The sequence below is a fragment of the Cervus elaphus genome, chromosome 20, assembly GCF_910594005.1.
Source record: "Cervus elaphus chromosome 20, mCerEla1.1, whole genome shotgun sequence".
Taxonomy (NCBI): Eukaryota; Metazoa; Chordata; class Mammalia; order Artiodactyla; family Cervidae; genus Cervus; species Cervus elaphus.
In genome coordinates, this window is record NC_057834.1 from 67,645,009 (window position 1) to 67,670,592 (window position 25,584).

The 25,584-nt window shown below is 34.1% G+C and overlaps 1 protein-coding gene across 4 annotated transcripts in view; it reads right to left on the reverse strand.

The window, feature by feature from the left end:
* Positions 1 to 417: 417 nt before the first annotated feature.
* The window catches only part of SNX7 (sorting nexin 7), a 108,071-nt gene continuing 82,904 nt past the window's right edge, over positions 418 to 25,584 (reverse strand). For 2 of the 4 annotated variants that reach the window (XM_043876151.1, XM_043876156.1), the window contains exons 8-9: positions 21,416 to 21,568; positions 418 to 853 (exon numbers count right to left, since the gene is read on the reverse strand). In XM_043876151.1, the coding sequence (XP_043732086.1) occupies positions 776 to 853; positions 21,416 to 21,568 (231 nt within the window). In that variant the 3' untranslated portion in view covers positions 418 to 775. Of the gene's footprint in view, positions 854 to 1,648; positions 1,685 to 21,415; positions 21,569 to 25,584 lie in introns of those variants that run through there. The other 2 variants (XM_043876152.1, XM_043876153.1) reach the window with 2 other exon arrangements.

Consider the following 25,584-nt stretch of genomic DNA (forward strand, 5'->3'; position numbering starts at 1 on the left):
GGAGGACAAATTTGATAAACACTGTGTACATTAAAAAATAAAGCTAGATGTGAATTGCAAAGAGTATGTTAAAAAAAAAAATCCCCAAAACATAAAGTTACTAGTGGGAAAATGACTGTATGAGTATTTCTAAATAATAACTCAAAAATAATTTATATTTATTTTGGTAGCCTTTAAACAATTTTTTAACTTTTAGCAAACCAACTATCAAAGTTATCTTTAATTGTTAAAAATATTTAATCTGTTTTGCAAATTTACTTTGAATTCCTAATATCAAAGTAAATAGTATTTCAGAGAAAATTATGATGAAATAAAGGTGAATATACAGTATACTTATTAATATACACTGGATTCATATTAGAATCTGTTTCAGAGACTTGAGTTACTAATAGGAAAAGAACACACAATAGTCAGTCATTTCATAATAAACTTTTTATTAAAACTGAGTCTTTACAATATATTTAAAATGACATGTTCCACAGACAAATATTTAAGAAAAAAACTATTTTATGTATAATTATTGGCATACAAATTTAAGAACATAGTTAAAACTAAGCTAAATATTTATATGTATGTATATGTGTGTGTGTGTGTATATATATGTATATCCAAATTTATATCAATGATCTGGCACACCTGAGCTTTAAGTTGTTGGTTTTCCAGATAGTGTGAAATACCTTTCATCCACTTTAGAAAGGATCCAGCCCATTGAGAAAGAATAACTTTGGTTAACAGACATTATCTTCCAAAGATCACATAGAGGTCTTCAATGAGATTACAATTTATCTTCAGAGGCTTCTTCCAAGTGGAGATCTGTCTGTGATGTAAGGAAGGATTCCCATGTAGCAAGGCACTAAATAATGGAAACACACCATCAGGAGATCAACAGTAGTTCACTTTCACTGTTAGAAAAAGTAGTAAATCCTTATATAACTGTTCTGATAGCAACGTGTCCAACTCCTTTCTCCCATCGGCTTGCCAGGATCCCTGTCACTTTTTACATATTTTAACTCTTAATGAGGGAAATTATTGCTAAATAAGATGAAAAGATAAAGGTTAAAAAATTAGCATGGATTAGTTTGTTGAAAAAATCTACTATTTCCCCACTGTCAGGGCAGAAAACAGATCTAAATCACAGAGGAAAAGATGGACCATTTGGATATAAGGCAGCATTAAGCATCTAGACAGAGGAGTAGTGATACAAGCATGGTTAATCAGATCTGAATCCTACTATATCACATATGTTTCTGCAAGTTGATTAATCTGTTATAGTTTCTTCAGTTATAAATTAGGTTAATGATAATACCACAAAACCAATCGTGAAAATTAAATTTACATAGTCTGTATAAATTTTTATGCAGAATGCCTGGCTCAAAGTAAATATTCAAAAATCAGCAATTATTATATTATAATGGTCTACCAAGACTAAGTAGTGAATGAAAGTGAAGTGAAGTCACTCAGTTGTGTCTGACTCTTTGTGACCCAATGGGCTATAGCCTACCAGGTTCCATCGTCCATGGGATTTTCCAGGCAAGAATACTGGAGTGGGTTGCCATTTCCTTCTCCAGGAGATCTTCCTGACCCAGGGATTGAACCCGGGTCTCCTGCATTGTAGGCAGATGCTTTACCATCTGAGCCACCATTAACGTGCCCAGGAAATGAATCAAGGTGATCTAATTGAGAACTATAGAACAAAAGAGAATACATATTTTTTTTCTATGTGCACATAAAACATATACCAAAACTCACCATATTCCAGGATATACAATAAGTCTCAATACACTTAAAAAGAGTAAATCATATGAGGTTTGTTCTCTGTGCATAGTGAAATTAACTTGGGAATCAGCAATTGAAAAGTATCTGAAAAATCCCCAAATATTTGAAATCTAAAGAAGAAAAAACCAGGTAATCTAGAAAGTATTTTATTTTAAACTGAATGAAAATGAAAACATAATATATTATAAAATTTTGGGATGCCACTAAAGTAGTACATAAAGAGAAATTTATAGCACTAAACACCTATTTAAGAAAAGAAAAAGGTCTTAAATGACTTCAATTTCCATCTTAAAAACTAAAAAAGAACAAATTATACCAAAAGTAAGCAGTAGAAGGAAAAAAACAAAAAAGATAGCAGTGTGAATCAATGAAAGAAGAATCACTGGATCTTTGAGAAGATTAACAAAATTGATAAAACTTTTAGCTAGACTGTTCATAATAGAAGAGATGACATAAACTACCAACTGTTAGGATTAAGACAGGTGACACTAGTCTAAAAATTATTGAAGGAAAAGTAAATATTATTGAAAACTTTATACCTATACATTTGAGAACTTGAATAAAACCAGTGAAAAGATACACACTACCAAAATTACCAAAACTCACTCTAGAAAAAATAATCCAAATAAATCTGAATGTTTTGTTAAATATCTTCCCATAAAGAATACTCCAGGTATAAATGGCTTCCCAAGCGAACTGTATCAAAAATTTAATGAACAATCATATTAATTCTACACAAACTTTCAGAGAACTGAAGAGAAAGGGAAGGTGTCCATCATAACAAAGATATTACAAGGGAAGAAAACTATAGATTGCTACCCCTCATAAATACAGATGTAAAAATTCTAAACAAAATTTTAGCAAATCATATAGAAATCTATATACATACATACATATATACATACATATACATATATATATACATACATACAGAAATCTATAGAAAGAATTATACATCATGATCAAATGGAGTTTATCCCAAGAATGTAAGATTGGATTAATGTTCAAATCTATCAGTGTAACTAACTGTATTCAATGTAATATCATCTCAATTGACATGGAAAGACATTTGTCAAATTACAAACGTCCATCTCTTAGTTTAAAAAAAGTTCTCAGCAACCTAGAAACATATGGACAAATGTATTAACTATTAGCTATTATTAGTATTTTCTTTTGAATGCCAAGAAAAAAATTTAATTCAGCTTTATACTTAAAAATCTCTACCAAATTTTAAACATAAAAAAGGAAATAAGAAATACCTAAATATATATAATGTTTAAAAATCTTTATCCACAATGTATACAAAACTATGGAACTGAAGGGCTAATAGATAGCAGAATCATAGATCACCTTTGTAAAAAGTTCTGTTTCCTATGTGAAACTCATTTCTGGCCTCTTCTGCAAATTCATACATAATCTACTATCTGGTAACCCTGCAGGGTAGCCCAAAGCAATTACTGCGCTCAGGAGATATCATATCTTTTTGATAAGTCTGCCAAACTATTATTTAAATAAACTTCTGAACATTCTCAAGGCAAAATTCAATGAAAATGTGAGCAGTCTACTCTATTTAAAATTCCTGTCAAATAGATCCGAACTGCACCTAAAATGGTATTAATCCTAATGTGGAGAAGCTTCTATCATTGTCATATTCTTCAACTATCCTAGTTTAATAAATGTCTAAGGGAGATCAGCCCTCCATGCTGATTACTGCTGTGAATTAATGTTTCCATTTCTAAAGAAAATCCTCAGAAGGACAGTGAAATGTGGTAAAAGAAACAAACTAACTCCAACATATGAAAGGCAGAAAAACAATTTATGTATTTTGAAATATAGATTATAGAACAGTAGCATAGAAAAACAAGTGAAGTATCATGACAGCTGCTGAATATCTATATGAATACTCGAAGAGGCATCATTATGGTTGTTTATCACATATCGGGGCTTTCCTTGTGGCTCAGCTAGTAAAGAATCCACCTGCCATTCAGGAGACGTAGATTCAATCCCTGGGTTGGGAAGATCCCCTGGAGAAAGGAAAGGTTACCCATTCCAGTATTCTGGCCTGGAGAATTCCACGGACTGTATAGTCCATGGGGTCGCAAAGAGTCGGACACGACTGAGCAACTTTCACATTTGACTATCACATATTACCTTCTTTAAACTTCACAGTGATGATTATGAACCTTATTTTACAGATGAGAAAGCTAAGTATCAATGGTTAAATATGCGATATTACAAATCTAATAAGAGGTACAGCCATTTAATAGCAAATGGAAAATAATTAATATCTTGAATGATCACCAGCGTACATTTAATAAGTCACTGGGCCATCAAGATGAGATACCTTTCTTTTACACAATGTAAGAAGAACCATTTTGGAGGAGAAGAGGGTAAAAAAAATGCCTGATTGCAGGTGGATCAACTTTTACGAAAGAGTATAAATGCAGGTTGCGTGTAGAAACTGATTCTTTACATGTCTCTTGGAAGTTTTTCCAGGTGTATGTACACTCTTTGAAGATGACTGAGTTAATAACATGCCAGGCAGGAAGTAAGTGTTCAGTAAATGCCGAGAGCTTAGGGAAGGAATGTACTCAACTGCTGATGCAAATACACGGGTCATCAGAAACACTGCATTTTTCAATCTGAATATTAATCAACTGACATCCTGGCTTCTATTGATTACTAAATGTGTTAATGTTAAGTTTTGCCATAAAAACCTGATCCCCAGTCAGGGTGCTGACCAATCAGTTTTCTGGGTCTACAAAGCTGAGACATGCCCCTGAACTATAACTCCTGATGCTACCATTCATCTTTTGGAATTTTGATAGCAGATATTTTTACTAACTAAATATGCTAATTGCCCCCTCCTGCCAATGTTTAATATCAACCTGTTAATATTGATATGTTGCATATTTATCCAGTTAATGTATATAAGTCTAATTTTTAAATAATCAAAGATAATCTCTAATGTTCTTTAAATCTATCTTTTTTTTTTAGCATGAAAAATGAAGTGAAAACTCAAGAAATGGATTTTTTATACCATAAGCAATTGGGATAATTGAATGATACAAAGAATCATCAAAACAACAACAACAATCTCAAAACCCAGTGTGACACTTGCTCATAATTGTAAATTATATATATATTTTAAAGTATTTCTATTATTTGGCTTCTCACTGTTTTCTATCAAGGAACTGATATATTCCCATTTTTAAATCATTATATTTAGTAAAGCAAGCTAATATCTATTAAAATTAAAGTAACAACAAAAAATACCCAGTGTCACAGTTGACTTGACCTTTAATTGTACCCCTTAGCTCATCAATGGCAACCCACTCCAGTACTCTCGCCTGGAAAATCCCATGGACGGAGGAGCCTGGTAGGCTGCAGTCCACGGGGTCACTAGGAGTAGGACATGACTGAGCGACTTCACTTTCACTTTTCACTTTCATGCACTGGAGAAGGAAGTGGCAACTCACTCCGGTATTCTTGCCTGGAGAATCCCAGGGACAGGGGAGCCTGGTGGGCTGCCATCTATGGGGTCGCACAGAGTCAGACACAACTGAAGTGACTTGGCGGCAGCAGCAGCTTAGCTCATTCTAGTTTGATTATCATACTGTCATAGAGAATCAATAACAATTCCACATTTAGTTGAATAATGTGCATATTTTTTGTACATATTATTTTATTTGATACAACAATACTCTGACAAACTAGTAATTGCATCTTATAGATAAGAGAACTGATCTATTGAGTCCAGTATTCTTTTCTAATGCCCTATGCTTCTCACTGCAGTAAAAGAAAGCCCATAAACATGTTGACCATGCTTTTAGGCAAGATGTGGGGTGACTGGAAAGCAAGTTTATCACAGACCCTCATTAATTGAGAAGCCAGTGCACATTTTTTTTTTTTCCCCTAGGTGGCTCCAGTTTGTAGCCAAAGACCAAAAACTGTAGCTTCTCTTTGAAGGCATGACTGGGAAAGACTGTACAGTTAGCAAAGTGAGCCAGAACTAGGGCAAACAGACCCAAAAGGTAAATAAAAGCCCTTTGTTCTGAAACATGCTTAAAGACTTCTCAAATAAACAGAATATGTAGAAAGTAAGTTTTAATTACAAAACTAGTCTTGAAAGTAAATCTCTTGCTACCTCAGTAAAAGCAGTGATGACATTTTGCCCTAAGAAAAGGTAAATGTCTCTTTAGCTCTCAAAAGTGACAGTGATCCTCAAGTAGATGTGATTAAATTTTCTAAAGAATGAATGATAACAAAAATGGGGTTTCTGTTGGTATAACATAGCTTCCAATGAAAGCTTCCACATTTAAGAGTCACTATTTTCTCAAAATGGTAGGATATAAAGAGGTTCTGTCCCACAGTCTGAAAACATTCAAGCAAATGTTTTCACTTTTCTGGGCCGATTTACCCATTCACAGAAGAGGGGGCTTAAACCATGTGCATGCATCAACTTTCATCTGAGAACCTAAAATGGCCAACACAAAAATAAACAAATGCAACCTAGTTATTAACTTAAAAGCTTTTGCACAGCAGAGGAAACCATAAACAAAATGAAACGACAACTTACAGAATGGGAGAAAATATTTGCAAATGACGTGATCAACAAGCAACTACTCTCCAAAATACACAAACAGCTCATACAGCCTAAATATAAAGGAAAAAATCAAAAAATGAGCAGACGTTCTAAATAGACATTTGCCCAAAGAAGACATACAGATGGCTACATGAAAAGATACTCAACATTGCTAATTATCAGAGAAATGTAAATCGAAATTACAGTGAGGCGTGACTGAGCGCACACACATCACCTCACACAGGTCAGAATGGCCATCATCAAAAAATCTAAAGCAATAAATGCTGGGAAGGGTGTGGAGAAATGGGAACCCTCCTACACTGTACAGCCACCATGGAGAACAGTATGGAAGTTCCTTAAAAAACTAAAAATAGAAGTACCATGTGATCCTACAATCCCACTCCTGGGCATAGATCCAGAGAAAATCACAATTCAAAAAGATACATGCACTCCAATGTTCATTGCTGTACTACTTGGAAGAACCAAGGCATGGGAGCAACTGAAACGATCACTGATGAAAGAATAAATAAGAGGTGGGATATACACACAATGGAATATTACTCAGCCACTATTCAGCCAAAAATGAATGAAATAATGCCATATGCAGCAACATGGATGGACCTAGAGATTATCATACAAAGTGAAGTAATTCAGACAAAGACAAGTATCCTATGATATTGCTTACATGTGGAATCTAAAAAAAAAAAAAAAAATACAAGTAAACTTATATACAAAACAGAAAGAGACCCAAAGACATGGAATACCAATTTACGGTTACTGAAGGGGAAAGCAGTGGGAAGGGAGGGTAAATTAGGAGTTTGGGAATAACATATATACATTCTATATCATTACTATATATTTAACAGATAACCAGGAAGGACCTACTGTATAACCCAGGGAACTATACTCAATATTCTGTGATAACCTATAAGGAAAAAGAATCTGGAAAAAATAGATATATATGTAGGTACAAGTGAATCACATTGCTATACACCTGAAACTAACACAACACCGTAAATCAACTGTACATAAATCACATTTTTTTAAATTGGCAAATGAGATCACATATAATTGATAAATATGCCTTGCTCTATTTGGCTTAAGAGTGTGGAAAGGCATCAAATATAAAATTTCACCTCTTCCCTCAGTATTTGATATTTATAAGTTAATTGTCACTATAAATAATTTTTGAAGATTCAGAAATACATGAGAAATATTTTCAATTACTACTATTGCTATTAATAGTCTACATTTTTTGAAACCTTATTATGTGCTAGATTATTGTACTGAATTAAGAACTTAACATATATTTTACTTACTTATTTACTTATCCATCTATCTAGCAGCTTTGAAACATTTTCTAAACTGGCAATTTCAGGCTCAAGTGAAATAAGTAGTGGCTTAAGGGATAAGCTAGTTGAGACTCCTGAAAAGGTAATGAGTATGAAAGCTTCAAAATAATTTATTTTTAGTGACTTACTAGGAATATTAAATTTTGCCTCTAAGACTTTTCCTTCATCTTTATTTTATTATGTACATACATGTAAATATATATTTTAATATCAAATAAAATTTATGATGTGTATACTATTATTTTCAGCACTTTACAGAAGAAGATACTGAGACTCACTGAAATAATGAAAGTGTCTGAACTTAAAGTCACAAGTTACGCCTATCCAAGGCATGTTCTTAGTCACCAGGTGACAGAGCCAACATAAAGTCTGACATCTCCATAGGTAATGCTATGACCCTGTTCATGGAACAGCTGGTGGAAAACCTAGTCTCATGCAAATTACCATAAGAATCAAATTAATAAAATATTATCTATATATCTCTGCTAATGAAGTAAAATAACCATAAATTTGCCTAAAACAATAACAATGATATGTACTAATATAAAATATGATAAAAGCCAAACCTTACCATGTACTTTTTTTTAAACCAGAAATTTCCACATTAAGTCTAAAGTTGTGCTTCTAGTTTTCCTATTAACCCCAATGAAATAATAACTGTATCTCTCTTAAATTAGAGCTGAGAAATATGACTGAGCATCCTTTACTTATTTTAATGCTATCTCAACTATCTTGGGCACAGATGACATCATCTACATGTGAGGAAACACTGAAGCTCAAATATGTAAACATCTCCATACTAGGCCAATATCAATGCAAAATAAATTACATTGGGAAAATTTGTAGGCCAAACCTAAAATGAGGGCAATGGGGTGTGCAACATTTTAGTAACTGCTTTTTTAATCACCTAGACCTAAGAGCCAAATAGTAATGAAAACTTTTAGGAGCTGCATATTTAAACATTTTCCTGAAATATAACCAATGTAGAAAAAAATTAGAGATGATGTTATAAAAGGAAATCAACTTCTATTATTTTGCAATGGCTCAAAATTATTCAATAAATTTCATTTTTGGAAAAGTCTAAATTCAGAATGAACTGCTAATTTATAATTTGAGAAATATCAGTAACTTCAAAATGACAAGATTTGCATTTTTTTCTAAAATTAGTTTTACATATCAAGACTATAAGTAATAAGTCTGCATTTGTAAATACTGCAAATACTTAAATGATTGCAACAGTTAACACAAAAAAACTCATTAGCTACAAACGCCATCTTGTGGTCCTTTTAAAAATTATTTTGTAGTTTGTAGATCTCTAAATCAAGATCTTCTAAAGATAGAAAGAGCCTTAGATACAACCAATTCCATTTCTCTCATTTTTACATGTGGAAAAGTTGGGGCTCCAAAGATCTAATACACTGGAAATCTTTATAGAGAGAATACAAGAGCCAAAATTTTCACATTTTCAACTCATACTTTTATATACGGTATCATCATTCTTTTTTTTTTTTTTTAACTAGTACCAAGCCAATTACATGAAGTTTGTCTGGTTTAGTACCAGAAACTTCAAACACTGAGCTGATCTTGTTCATCATACATGAAAATACAATAAGCTAAAAGAAGAGCACATTTACTTTTGGATTACTGCAAAATTATCAAGGCACAGCTATGATAAAGCACATTATTTTAAAGCATTTCACACACTTTCTAATTTTATTCTTCTAAAAACCTGTGAGGGATGTGTGTGGATAGTGGGCAGGGGCAGATGAAGACCACTGGTTTTCACCTTTTGACAGATTAGAAAGCTAGGCATAGAGAAGATATGACCAAGATTTTACATTTAGTGGCAGGCATCCTGATATCCAAGTTTAACTTGTGTCATTAGGCAATCCACCTTCTTTCTTCAAAGTGTTACAACATGCAGTGTGTGCATGTGTGTTTTAAGTCATTTCTTCCTTTTCTTTACAGGAACTATTATATCGGCCCATAGTACAGCAACTTACACAGTAAGTTGTAAGTTCTTGATTCAGAATCTAGATAATTTTAGAAATGATTTCATTATAAAATGTAATCACCTATTTAAATGTTTGACTAACTTAACTACAGAAAAACTACAGAAAAAACTCACCTCATTCAAAAGTTGGGAAAAGACAGACTGTCGATACTATGGTATAACTATCACTTATACGCCTAAATTCAACTTCACTTGTATAAATAATTGAGAAATAACTATATCTCAGAATATAAGAGATTAATGAAAATGTTTTTAATGTAAGTTTTTAAGAAAGAAGAAAACTACAAAACAACAAAAGCTTTAAAACTTACATGAACTATAATAAAAAATGTTCATAGTTGTTTGGAAACATGAACTATAGCTTTGAACCATGCAATTCAGCATAGAACTCATCACTTAATAAATAAAACAACACAGTTACATGATACTTTTGAATTCTAAAAATGATAAATATTTCATTTTTAAGGTTTCCTTAGAAGTATATAAGAGTCAGACCTTGTTGCCTTTAAACTGAATTCTATAATTAATCTTGCTTTATATACATTATAATACTTGAATATTAGCCAGATTATACATTTTAAATGAGAAAAAAACACTACCTATGTTAATTTGAAGAGATAAACAAACTTCTAGAAAACAGAAGGAACTTTAGAGCAGTGTTTCTCAAACTATCTGTGGTGAAGAAAACATCTTTTGTCGGCTAAGAACCATTAGTGATCCTACTGAGCTGACTAGTTCGCACTTCATGCCACAAAAGTCATCACAAAAGCTGGACAATACCCCAACTGGCCTATACTTGATTCAACAAAAGAAGTCTAATAATCACCTGGACATCATGACAATATCTAATTGCCCTAGAATATTTCAATTGGTTATATTCTATTTCTGAACTTATCATGTTGTAAATCTGTAATAAACAATTTATGAATTAGGCATTAGTCCACACCTTAAGTAACATAACTTTAGAGATCGATATAATTACCCAAGCTTTCCTAAATTGTGTTCCACGACAGGCTAATGCTATAAGAAGAAATGCTAACCTAGTCAAAGTTATGTCTTAGATTCATAAACCATTTAAGAACCTGTGCTAAATCACTTTAGTCGTGTCTGACTCTTTGTGACCCCACAGACTGAAGCCCTCCAGGTGTCTCTTTCCATGGAATTCTCCAAGCAAGAATACTGGAGTGGGTTGCTGTGCCTTCCTCCAGGGGATCTTCCCAACACAGGGACTGAACCCCAGTCTCTTACGTCTTCTGCATTGGCAACTGGGTTCTTTACCACTATCGCTACCCGGGAAGCCCATATAAGCACATAAAAGGTTCTAAGAACTTCTTTAGTAAATATGCCTATTTAATTCAAACTTATTTGACTACAGAATCTATCTTTTCGATCAAGATAAACACCCATTAACATTACAAAAACAAATTTCCTATAAAATGCATAGAGAAATTCTAGTTTAAACAGAACTTGCTGATGTACATTATTCAACAACTGCTTTAAAATTCCCAGTGGCAGAGAACTAATTTCTTTGCAATGCAATTTAATATAATTTAGAGAATTATAATACATAGGATATAATTCTCTTTTTGTGATTTCAAATTATTTAACTTCCAAAAGTTAGTTCTAGATATGCTTTCTTTTTTAAAAAAAATTTCATTGGAGTATAGTTGCTCAGAACTATGTAGTTTTTCCAGTAGTCATGTACAGATGTGAGAGTTGAACCATAAAGAAGGCTGAGTGCCAAAGAATTGATGTTTTTGAACTGTGATATTGAAGATGACTTTTCAGAGTCCCTTGGACTGCAAAGTCAAACCAATAAATCCTAAAGGAAATAAACCCTGAATACTCATTGGAAGGACTGATGCTGAAGATGAAGCTCCAATACTTTGGCCACCTGATGCAAAGAGCCAACTCACTGGAAAAGACCCTGATGCTATGAAAGACTGAGGACAAGCAGAGAAGGGAGTGACAGAGGATGAGATGGTTGGATGCCATCACCAATTCAATGGACATGAGTCTGAGCAAACTCTGGGAGATGGTGAAGGATAGGGAAGCCTGGCGAGTTGCAGTCCATGGGGTTGAAAAGAATTGGACACGACTGAGTAACTGAAAAAAAAAACATAGTTGCTCAGCAGGTAAAGAATATGCCTGCGATGCAGGAGATGCAGGAGACAGGAGATGCGGTTTCAATTCCTGCGTCAGGAAGACCCCTTGGAGAATGTCATGGCGACCTGGTCTAGCATTCTTGCTTGGAAAATCCCATGAACAGAGGAACCTGGCAGGCTACAGTCCAAAGGGTCACAAAGAGTAGGACACGCCTGAGTGACTAAGCACTAAAATCGCTCTACAATGTTGTGTTAGTCTCTAATGTACAGCAAGATGAATCAGCCATACATGCACATTTAGCCCCTCTATTTTTCTTTTGGATTTCCTCTCCATTTAGGTCACCACAGAGCACTGAGTCGAGTTCCCTGTGCTATGCAGTAAGTTTTCATTAGTAATCTATTTTATGCACAATATTAATAGTGTATAGATACCAATCCCAATCACCCAATTCATCCCACCTAGATAAGGTCTCTGAAGCAACAACAAAACATGAACTCCCTCCATGACTGCCCTCCAAATACCTTTCTTCTTTTCCAATTCCTTCAATAAACATGCATCTCAAAGACCACTATCATCATTACCACCTTATTCTGAATACATCACAGTTTGTCAGTATTACTCCCAAATGCATCATCTGGACTGAATTCAGTATTCAGAAAAGCTACTGAAGAATGGAGATCATTACTGTGTTATAATTTTTTTTTTAAAGTGTCTTCTAACATAACAAGACCTCATGAATCTTATAAAACTTCAATTTTGAAAGAAGCAAATTTCAATGTGGTGACCAAGACAAAGACCTAGTAAGTTAAATGACTTAAACTTGACAAAGTACACTATCATTCTACATGCTGAAAATAATCTTTTTGCAAAGTATTTCTGGCTTGAGTATAAAGATTCCTTGGTACTAGGGTGCGGGGTGGGGGAAACCAGTTAGAAGTAGATTTACAACTTGGAATATGAAAGGACTTTGTCATCAATATAGAGGATAACATTTACCTTATTTGCTATGAGAGAGAAGAATTCCTTTGAATCACTGAAAACCTGTATCAAATTATTGAGGTGAAACTTTAAAAGGTAGTTGGCTAAAACTGAGCAGTTTTTTTTTTTTTTTAAGACAAGTGGAACTGAAATTTACTCTGTCAAGAGTTCATAGCTACTAAACATCTTTAGATGGTTTTACAACAAAGGCTTTAATGAACATTAGAAGTCTTACATTTTAATCAGTTTCTTAAGTATTTTCTAGACAACAATTCCATAGATATTTCAGATATGATCCCATAAATGACTTCTGTGAACAAATAAATCTGAGATCTTAAACAAAGATGAACATAGTTTTTTTCCTAAGGAGTTTCTTAGGAATTTAATGTGCTAAGATGCATTGCAACCTTCTTCAATAAAATGAAACAGCATAACTTAGGAAGGCACTTGGCTATGAAGTTGTCACACCCAATAACAGCGAAAGTAAAATAAATGGGAGCAAATGATTGTGTGATCAAATATATCCTCAAATAAACAATTAGAGACTCAAAAACTATGCCCAGGGACTTCCTCCAGCATTTGTACTAGTTGATTTTAAAAACTTACAAAATGTCTTTAATGTAGCATTCCCTCAGCTCAGTTTATAATTTCACCTCTTCACTCATCCAAGATTCCTGGTACAATCTGAGAAGGCAGCTTCCCAGCCTCTGTGGTTGGTATTCTCCATGGATGCCTCTCCCATAACCAATCAACTAATAACAGAGGACCATAACAGCATCCCATGAACAGCCCAAGCAAGAGTTTATTGAAGATTTTGTTTCTATAAGCAGTGGTGAAGCCTCTCATCTGAGAGTAAGAATAAAAAGTTTTAAAGTCTTAGGATGCACAAAGTTATTTCTTCTCTGCTTCCCTTGTTTTAAGCATTATTATTATGTACCTTTAGATTCTATTTCAAATAGGAATTAATTGCTTATCAAAAAAAATAAAAGATTTCGATAGCATAAATGATAAAAAGGACAAGATTAATCATTAAATAATCAATAGTGTCGGTCTTTTTTATAAAAATACAAAGGGAAAAGCTCCTAGGCATTCAATGGAGCATTATGGCATTAAGAAGATGAAAACTTGGTGTTTTGATGAAGATGAATGTCCCTAAATGAACTGGATGGTCCCTAAACATGTGGTGTACTATAGCTTGAATTTGTTAATCTTGACATCAGGCTTCTGAGTACCTTTCAGTGAGTAAAAAAGTCAATAACGTGGACAAAAGAATGTAATGAATTGGAAATTCTAACTGGCACAAAAATGGTCAGGTTGAGTAAATATCTAAGCATCTTAACCTCTCAAGATGGTAGCAAGTTTACTTTTCAGGAAATCTATCCTACCCATTAATGGAAATCTACTGAATTCACTAGGGTGTATAATGTAGTTCTGAAACATTCTTCCAACAGTTCCAAATAGAGACTTGTATTTTCTGAAGGGTTGTTTTACCACCATCAGGAGATCTGTCTTCCTGAGTTCTAGAGATTAGGTAAGTTACCAGTTTAAGTAAATGTTATGAGGCATGATTGTAAAAAGAAAAGTACCCTGATATGGATTCCAAAATCCCTGTCCTAGATAACACTGAATTATTCTAGCTCTTTGTTCTTATGATTTTCACAGGGAGTTGAGACACACATTAACCTTAAAGAAAGTATCTATTTACTCCATTTTATCTTAAGAAACTGTCAATATAAAAATATAATTTAAATTGCTCGACATAGAGCAACTATTATGCCTCTCTCCCAACATTTAAAAGGAAAACTAAGAAACAACAGGTCCTTCTTTGTGACCAAAATGATACTAAAAACTATAGTTGAGTAAACCTTCAATCACTTCCATCCTTCTCTCTACAAGAGATACATAATACTGATGCTGAAATTAAACTTTTTTGTAAATTTTCAAATCACTTTATTAAATTCTAGGGAATATGGCTAGATAGCCAGGGTTTCCTTCCTTTCCTTTTCTTTGACTCCCAGAATTTCAAAATAGTACTTTGTCATCAAGTTTCTGTCTTGTTACATAACAGCTCCTCTTTGTTGGATGGAGTTAGATCTTGGGAAAGTTAGTCTCCCTCACTGCTCCTTTCATTTAATGTAGATGAACAGCAAGTCCATAATTTATCTGAGACCCAATTTTTAAGAAAATGATGAAATTTCAGACAGATACATAAATTCCACTCATCAGAATCTTCTTAGCTGGCAGTTTTATTACCATTATCAACATAGATTAACCTCTTAAAGTCACAATGTTTGGGAGATACTTTTACTTGGATCACGGTGTTTTCTTCACGAAAATTTTAAAAAATGTTCCAATGTATGTAGCACACCAATGAATGGAAAACAAAAAAAAATCCTTCGCCACAATTTATTTTACTCTTCCCCAATATAACAAGGAATATATTTCTAAATAAAAACAACTATACCTGAAAACTTCTAGGAGATTCAATGCTTATCTGTTACTTTGTAAAAGAACTTCTATGATGTGTATTTTTAAAATTTTCTCTGCTTTTTGAATGGTTTATATATAGCTGGACTTGGATTTCAGAGAAGCACTAGTTGTGTTATTGATTTGGCTAGATTGTGAACTCTTAAAATGATTTTTCTTTTCTTCTTTTATCTCAGAGAAAACATCCTATACTAGATGCTTTTCTGCTTCCTAGATACCCACATAGATATAAATATTTTTATTATTCAATCATGAGAGAACCCTTCTACTAAGTCAGTTTATTACGATTCAACTAAAAAAACTAATTCTAATACTCTTCCATTAAAAAAGTAATATATTATAAAGCTGTATCAATCAAATGAAAAATACGTATACTTATTATTCTTCCCTAAGGGGAAGATTTAAGTTTGAATTTGAATGCTGCTTAGCATAGGGGTTTGATGTTAATAGAATCTAAAAGAATGATTTACATGAGGCAACTAACATTCTTAAATAAGACTGATAGCATTTGAAATGAAGTGACCTCTATCTTGGCTATTTCTTGAATATCTTATCAAGAAACATCTTAAGTCTAATGTTCATAATTATTTTAAATAGTATTGTTTATGAGAGCAAAAAATTTACATAAATGTTCAATTATTAGTAGTTATCTTCACTAATAAAGATATATGAACATTATGTACTATATAAAGATCAAGTTATACAGAAAAATGTTTAAACAAATGAAAAATATAGAACTCAAAATAATACATATCCACTGTAGTCATCATAACACAAATAAGTAATCATGTTTTTATGTTGACATATTTGGAAATGCAGAAATTTTTAAATATTTTGATCTGCATAGAGCAAATTATTTTTCTATAAATGCATTTCAATATACCCCTCTCTAGGAGATAAGGTTATGGGTATTCTTTATTTCCTCTTTACACATTTGTGTACTTAACTTTTGTCATTTTTTGTTTGTTTTTCCTGTACATGTATTAATTCTAAAACCAGAAAATGAGGCCAAAAGACTTCCATATATTAACTCTAAAATAAATTATGCAAAGAAATAAGTTTTACTACTTCAAGTATTACATTCAGTTAACTACCAAATGATTTTATTTGGCATTAATATTATGTGATCTTTTCATGATTATAACATTAAAACTAAACTTTAAAGAGCATATTACTTCAGTTTCTGATATTTACCAAGGAGTCCCTCCTTTTAAATTTCTTCACCATCATCATACTTATCAGCGTCAGCATCATCAACAATAAAAACACTATTTTGTACCTTGTGTTGCTGTTTATTCACTAAGTTATGCCTGACCCTTGCAACCCCATGGACTGTAGCCTGCCAGGATTCTCTGTCCATGGGATTTCCCAGGCAAGAATACTGGAGTGGATTGCCATTTCCTTCTCCACGGGATCTTCCCAACCCAGGAATTGAACCTGCATTTCCTGTACTGCAGGCGGATTTTTACCACTGAGCCACCTGGGCAGTCTTATTTTGTACCCACTAGAGAACAATTAGAAAATGTCTGTGCACTTTATCCAACATGTCATAGTTTACAGTTTTAGCATCCCTTCATGTTTTAGCAAGAAATAACTTTCTTTGGTTATCTGGATACTAATATACTTTGAAATTATTCACTTTGAAATTTTTCACCGACGTTTAATGGGATTTTTGGTTTTATTGCTTTGTTCTTCTTATTTTTTCAAAAAAGATTCAAGTTTATTCTTAGCTACTGGTCATATAGAACACAATTGGGAATAGCTTCATTTTACCTAATCAGAGTTTATTTCAGATCCTTGTTTAATATTTGAGGTCAACTGTCTCTAAGTAAATTCACACATCTAAGTACAATATTTCAGTTAGACAATAATTGGCCTTTGATACAGACATATCTCATATCTACAAACTGCTTTTCCTCTGTCATTTTAATAGTTAAATTTTAAGTTATAAACAAGTTGTGACCATTTCACTTCATCAAAGTCCAAAGACAAATGTTTATACCCTATTTTTTCTATCATACTAGAAGCAAACCCCTTTGGGGGTTTATTATTTTTTTTTACAAATGTTGATGAAAAAAGAAGTATTTCCATAATAATGTTATTAAATTAAAAAGGAAATGGAAAGATTCTGAAACATCTTACTTCCTTATATATTTGACATATTCTGAAGTTAACAGATAACAGCAGACTGTTGCTGTTTCAGGCCATACAGTCTATGTGTTAATTAGGAAGCCTTGATTATATAAGGGCTTCAACTTCCAATTATGTCTGGAATGATGTGCCAAATCAGTTAAAAGTTATTCACTCAGGAAAAAACTCAATCAATAACTTGAGCTGTAGAGACCTTATGAAGCTATTATAAAGAAAACCAATGATTCCTCCAAACATCTCCATCTAAAATGCCATACACTTGATATAATTTTAGTAAGATTTAGAAATACAATTCACCTGGAGGAAAGAGTTAAAAACATAGATATAAACTGCTATGAGGGACAAAATTTGCAATAGGGCAATATGGCACAGTGATGCTAATTTAACTATTTCTAAGAAGATAGTATTTTGTATAAACTGAGCGCAATCTATGAAAATAAAAAAAAAATGTGCATTTATGTGAGAGGTATAGTCAAAATCTGAACATTTCAGTTGAACTTCAATGGAACTACTATGAACATTTTCTCTTAAAAAAATTAAAAATCCAAACTTAGAACTAAGTTTTACAGACATTATCATTGGGAGGACAACATAGTATGAGTGTTTGTCACATGATTTTTATAACCTAATATGTTTTATAATTGCAATCACATAGTATAATGTATATTCTAATTTTCTTAAAAATTATTTCAATTATTAATTGTCATAGCACTCCTATAATGTCAGTGTGGCCATGTTCTATCATAAAAGAGAAATGAAGTTATTTCTGTGGGTTTAAAACAGAGTTGTAAAAAAAAAAAAAAGCATATAGTGACATACGTGCTTTAACAGAAATATTTTAAATCATTTCAAAATCTGAGACTTATGGGGAGTTCCTTTTAGATATTTTAATTTACTTAAGGTTGTTAATATAGAATAAAAAGGGAATGTAGAAAACATCCTTTCCAACCCCACTTGCTAAAAAGAAAATCATTTAAATCTGTCCTCCAATCTCTAGCCTGCTGCCATGAAACCTCTATGTCAGTTCGCCTCTCTGTCTTTGTTGCCACACTTTCTAACCAGGCTCAATATGTTTCGTTTTGCTCCACTATGACCCATATACAGCCTGGTGACCATTCTAAAAGGCAAGTCCAAATTGTCTCTTCCCTGCTGAAAACTCTTTAATGGCATTTCCCATTTCCCTTAGAATGAGAAATAAAAGACAAAGCTTATTAAGGCCCTCTTCAGCCTAATTGGGTTCAGGACATACTAACACAAAATATGACACGCTGGCATATTAAGATGAATGAGTTTGAGAAATAGAAACGGAAAGGTCACTCTGACCTTCTTCCAACCCTTATCTCCTGAGGCAAGTCATAAAATCCTCAAGTAAGAGGTGGGATCCTCACCCCCAGAGGAAAGGTGCATCTTTGCCTCTGAAGCCAAAGGACATGAGAAGACTCCTAACAAAAAGGCCTTGCTAAGTCTCCCTCAGTTTACTGTGCTTACGTTATACTCCTTAACCTACCCCTCTCTACCTAACAACCTAATCTTCATCAAACCTGGCATAAAAATACTCAGATCTGTTTCTTCTGATCTTGACTTGTTGATGAAGGCTCCTGTGCCACAAAGAACTTACATTCATTCAACTTGTGTGCTTTTCCTCCTGTGAATTTATCTTTGTCAGTTTCACTTTCAGACCCAGCCAGGGATCCTATGAGGGTCGAGGGACACATTTCCCTCCTCTACAAGCCTCATTTTTCAATTCAACGCTATCTCCACTCCACCATTCTCCCAAAGGAACCTCGGTAATTTGAACATGTTCTCTCACCTCTCTGCTTTTGTGCATGTCTTCTCTGCCTGGAACTCCTCACATCTAAACCTCGCTACCTCTCATTCATTACTCAGGACTCAGCTTAAATATATCCTCTGAGGAATCTTCCTCTTTCCTTCTAGATTAGGTTAGATGCCCCTGCAAAGTCTTCCTGTCCTGGATCTCATTATACTTTTTACTATAATGTTTTGTGTTAATTGTAACATGAGGAAGAGATTGTGTTTGTCTTGCATACTGTGGTCTCTCCAGGACCCAGCACAGAGGCTGGAGGTTGTAGGGGCTCAGGTATTTCTTGCTGAATGAAAATATCAGTATCAGTTAGATAATCTTGCAAAATATAAAGTATTTTACAGTACCTTTAACCTGGCAAGCACTACGGAGTACAAAATATAGTTTTCTTAATGTATCAATTTCAAATAGTCATATATTCAGACAGAAATAAGGTTAAAGATGTATTTTAATATATACCTTCTAAGAAAAGTATGTTCAGAATATGCTAGGTAAAGCAAGCAATAGCATAAAATTCACTGAAAATAAATACTACTGTGTTCAAAAAAGACAATCATTTGAAAAGCAAAATGTTGATTAGGCACTTTTCCTAAGGTAAACAAAGAAAGAAAGAAACAAAACCAACAGAGCTAAACTAAAGTGAACTAATGCTCTTTTTTGACCTTTTGAATAGCTACAGAGGAAAGGTGCGGATGGAAGGGACATAAGGTATAAGCTCTGAACTAATTTCCTGCTCATTCAAACTTCTCTTTCTTTCCTGACTTTGCAAACAATACAAGAAAAGGAGCATGCATGCTCAGTGGCTAAGTCATATCCAACTCTTTGAGACCCCATGGACTGTAACCAGTCAGGCTCCTCTGTCCATGGAATTTTCTAGGCAAGAATACTGGAGTGGGTTGCCATTTCCTTCTCCACGGAATCTTCCTGACCCAGGGATAGAACCCGTGTTTCCAGTGTCTCCTGAATTGGCAGGAGGGTTCTTTACCACTGAACCACCTGGGAAGCCCGGGTAAGAAAAGAAGAGGAAATGAAATTTTAATCAGATAGGAGAATCGTTAGGAAGCCTGATCAAATGATTTTTGAAGATGTCAGATCCTGCCAAAGCAAGAAACTGAAGGGAAGACAAACAAAACAAAATGGTAGCACTTAATTTTTTTTTTCATATATCAGATTCTGTTCAGTTTATTTGTATTGTTTAAAATTAGGGAAATAATAGACAAGAAACTGAAGGGAAGACAAACAAAACAAAACGGTAGCATTTAATTTTTTTTTCTTATATAAGAGTCTGTTCAGTTTATTGGTATTGTTTAAAATTAGGGAAATAATAGGAAAATAAGAAAATAAAAAAATCAGTGTTTAAATAAGCTCAGTTGTAACATTTAAAATATTTGTAGCTTTTTATGTAATATATTATGAAACCATTTCAACTTGGCACTGGTTGAAACAACTTCAGTATAACTGCTAAAAGTCATGAATACAACTCATGGTGGTTTTTATATTTCTTGTCTGCTTCATTAATAAATATTACATTTGGGTTTTTCTTATGGCTACTTCTTAAACTTAAATCGCTTCCTTTCATCCTGAGTCTTAATCTTGAAAGTGAAAGAAAGTGAAGTCGCTCAGTCGTGTTCAACTCTTTGCGACCCCATGGACTGTAGCCTACTAGGCTTCTCCATTCATGGGATTCTCCAGGCAAGAATACTGGAGTGGGTTACCATTTCCTTCTCCAGGAGATCTTCCCAACCCAGGGATTGAACCCAGGTCTCCCGCATTGTAAGCGGATGCTTTACTGTCTGAGCCACCAGTGCAAAATGGCATTTACTTCTTTTCCTTTCTCCTATATTCTGAGTTTTACATAAAGATAGCAAAATTCTCTCTCACATCAAGCTCAGCTCAAATTAGGCACATGGGCATGCTGTGGAGGAAGGAAAGCTCATCACCTTCTTACAGGTAAACACAGTAGTGTTGGTGCGTGGGTTTAGTGATGCTCTATTAACTGGCAGCTCCACTGGCACTGAGCCACCAAAGAGGATTTTGAACGTGACACTTGGTTCCTGAACAGACTCTTTCAATACAAGACAAACAGAAAGTGAGAGAGAGGATAACTTTTTAAAAAGAAAGCAATACCGCATATCACTAATTACCTGTTCATAATAGAGGATGTTTTCCTCAGCCATATTTGTAAATGCTGACTTGATATCATTTTGCATGTTTTGTCTCCATCTTTCCCAATCTGCTTTCAGGGCATTATTAGCACACTCCACTTTATCTTCCAGTTTTCCAATCTCTTCCGTAAGCTGTGTTAGATCACAAAGAGAGATCAGCTGATCTATGCATTCCTGCCACTAAGTGAATTCTTTGAATCTAAGATGAATATTATATTTTTTTAAAAAAGCACAAGAATATTTTTTTTGAAGAGTCGCCAGTATAGTCAGAGATATCATGTAGAGGTCTAAGGTCTGCAACCAAAGCACTTGACTTTGGATAAATCTCTCAAACCTTGGGCCTCAGTTTCACTATTTATAAATCAAAGGAAAATGAACTACAAGTAATCTCAAAATTCTTTTGCAATAACTCTCTCTTTACCACTGTTTGTGGTGATAATATTTATGTTAAAAGATACAGTTTCACATCTTCAGCTTTTCTTTCCTGCTTCTCACTTTTCAACTGTTTTGAGCAGAATGCTCAATTAACTGACATGTTATAACATCCATATAGATTATTCAGTCCAGCCTGGAGGCCCAGGGGATTAACTGGCTACATTCCATTCAGCTGGTAACAGAGGCAGGTTTATATCTCAAGACACGTGACACCTAGTCCACACTCCATTAGACAAGCTGTATGTGACAGTCACACCTCCTCCCAAGTCACCCACCAACATTTGAGCATGGAACCCATCAATGTATTGCTTTAAATTTAACACATTATCTTTATACAAATTTTAATATATTTATCCATATTTTATTTATTTTTATATTCAGCATACATGTATTTACTAAGTGACTTCTCTGTATCAGGCATTCTTCAAGGGCCTGGAGATTCAATAATGAAGACAACAGACAAAAATTCCTGCTTTTACCAGAACTTATATTCTATTGGGAAAGACAAACCATAAGCAAGACAAATGAAATATCTATCATTTGATAATAAGTGCCAAAAAGAAAAATGAAGTAGAAAGGTAGATAAGGAGTATAAGAATAATGCAATTTTAGATAAGATGGCTGGGGAAAATCTAAGTAAGAAAGTGTCATATATAAAGTTGATGTTAGAGTGAATCATGCAGTTCTTAGCAGGAAAAGCATTCCTGGCAGAGGAAAAAAACAGGGCAATGGTCTAGAGGCAGAAGCATGTTTGGATGGTCCGAGAAGAGCAAGGAGACCAGTATGACTGTAGCAGATGGCAGAGTTAAAAAAGAGGGAAGATCCTAGGAGATGTAGTCAGAGGAGCAGCTGGGTGACCAGATCTTACTAAGCCATGCAGTCCATGGTAAAAGCCCTAGGTTTTGCTGAGTGAGACCAAAGGCAGGGACAATTAAGCAGAAATAACACCATTTCTCCCATGATTTATTAATAAAAGGGGCATTATACATTACCTTGACTCCAAGTATTCAAAACAGGCTGTCATTAAGAAGGTCCCCATTACAGACATGTTAAAAGCTAAAATGTATGTCTTAGAATAAAAAAAAAATGTTGTTTTACTTTCAATGCTTGCTTAAAATATCACTTTTTATTCATTCATTTTGCTATGAAATTTCACTCTGACTTTATTTCATTGCAGCCATATTTGCTTTTATTTCCCTCAGACTAGATGTTTGGTATTATATAAATCTTTTATTATCTGCAAAATGTAAAATGTTCATCGCTCAGTCGTGTCCAACTCTTTATTATCTATGGGAGATCTATTTCATATGTAGGGTTGGTTTTCATGGTTTGTGTGTGGTGGGAATGTGTAGTTTGTTTTTTTTTTTTCCCTTAACTTTCTTGTTTTGTTTGTAAACTATCTCAGGGAGGCCATTTATTACTTTTACGGGTACCTGTGACTCTATGGGGTAATTATTTTGCTAAATCATAGAGGATGTCTAAAAGGGTGTTGTGTTGGTATGCATGCTCAGTTGTTTAGTCATGTCTGACTCTTTACAACCTCATGGACTGTAGCCCACTAGGCTATTCTGTCTACAGAATTTTCCAGGTAAGAATACTGGAGCAGGTTGCCATTTCCTACTCCAGGGGATCTTCCCAACCCAGAGATCAAACCCATGTCTCTTACAGTTCCTGCATTGGCAGATGGATTCTTTACCACTGTGCCACCTGGGAAGCCCAATAGGGCATTAATGGGATTCTAATGGTAGATTTTGGGAATAAGCTAAGGTAAAATTACTGACAGGCCAAACTCAAACAGGATCCATAGAAAGCTCATGTGCTGGTTACAAAACCTCATTTCCATGGGTTGTTTGATCAAACCTTCCCATTTTCACAGCCAGATGGAAATGATTAGAAAAGTGTCTTTTTTATATCTAGGATCAAGAAGTAACTACACCAACAGTATCTACACTTTTTCCCCTCTGCTTAGGTTCTGCAGTCTAAAATGGCCCTGCACTGGAGCGGGATGACCTGCAAAATTCTTTATTGAAAGTAGCTTCAGGAAACAGTATCTAAATCATATGTTCTAAATCTTGCTTCCCCTCCTGATAGAGCTTAAAATGGTGTCACTGCCATGAAGGCTTTACAACAAAGTCATCTCTTTACCAACCTGCAACCCCCCATCTTGCTAGCCCTTGTTAGTGGTGATTAGGCTGGTTGGTGCTTCTGCTCTGGCCCAGGGCTACTGCACTCCTAAAGAAGTCCTGTCCTGTTCTCTGACATCACTCCAATCCACAGAAAGGTTTGTAGCCTCATCAGCATGGCACTGAGATTATGTGACTAATGATAGGTTGAACTGATCTCAGCCTCTGTATTGGTCTTTCACAAGCTGTATGACATTGGGTAGACTACTTTTTGAAGGCTTAGATTCTTCATCTACAAAATGAACATAAAAATAATGATACCTATCTCGTAGGAATTTTTATTTAAAATTGCCTGAGATAATGAACACATTAACTGATGTTCACAGTGTCTGACAATTTATCTACTAAATGTTATCTATCACAACCATTACCAGCTGGTGAAATGGGAGCTGACTGCCTCTCCTCTTCCATTATTTTAGTCTCTGGAAATATGCTATTCCTCTGCCAGGATCTAGGTATGAATTTCCAGTGCAATTTCTTGATTTATTCTTACCAATGTAGATGATAATATATCCAATTCTATATAATTCATGCTAAATATATATTACCAATGCTTATTTTTGCTGGCTATATATTGACCATTTTTATTGATGACTCCATCATGACTCTAGTTTGAAAAAAAGGAAAGTGATATTAGGTATTTCCTCATACTGAATCATCTTCCCATAATTTTAATTTTTAGGAAACTCAACTGATAATAAGCACAAAACACTTAATTTCTTTCCTACCAATTTATAAAGACATATTATTAGATCTCCCTTCTTTTAGTTGACTGCAATTTTAGCAAGTTCTTGCTAAACTATGGACAGTACAAGAAACCGTCCATAAAGATGGCACAGTCAAGGTTATGAACATAAACACTCAATATAATTTCACCAAAGTGGGAAAATAACATGTTAGGTGCCTGGCAGACCAAAGAAGCTCCTCTAACCACGTGGCAAACTTTCAATAACTCTAAAAGTAGGAAATTCAATTCATAATTTCTACTGCAAAACAACATAAAGACTGAGTTTAAAAGGATTCAAGTTTGAATCATTCATTTCACAAATACTGGAAACTTGGCCCTCTGTTGGTGGAAAAACTAAAGAAGTAAACAGTCCTTTTTGCCAGGAAAATGTTGAAATATCAGAATAAGCAATAAAAGAATGTAACATAGTAAAAATAATGGTTTTGATTTAACCACAGGCTAATGTGGTAATCTCTAGCTTCAGTTATATTCGGCTAAAAAGGAGTCACACGATTAAATGAAAACCATTAATACTAAGAGCTCAGGAAAACAAAACAATATCCTTCTTCAATACTTTAATACTAGGAACAGCAACAATAATAATGAGCATTTATTGTATTTCTGCCACAGGCCACCGTATTAAGCTATATGCTTTACATACATTATTTCATTTAATCTGCATTATAATGTTGCACATTTTGTAATATTGTCTAGCTTCTGGGAGACATATACAAAGGAAAAACTGGGAGAAATATACAAAGGAGATCACATAACTTTCTGTGGCATCACAGAGATTCAAACCA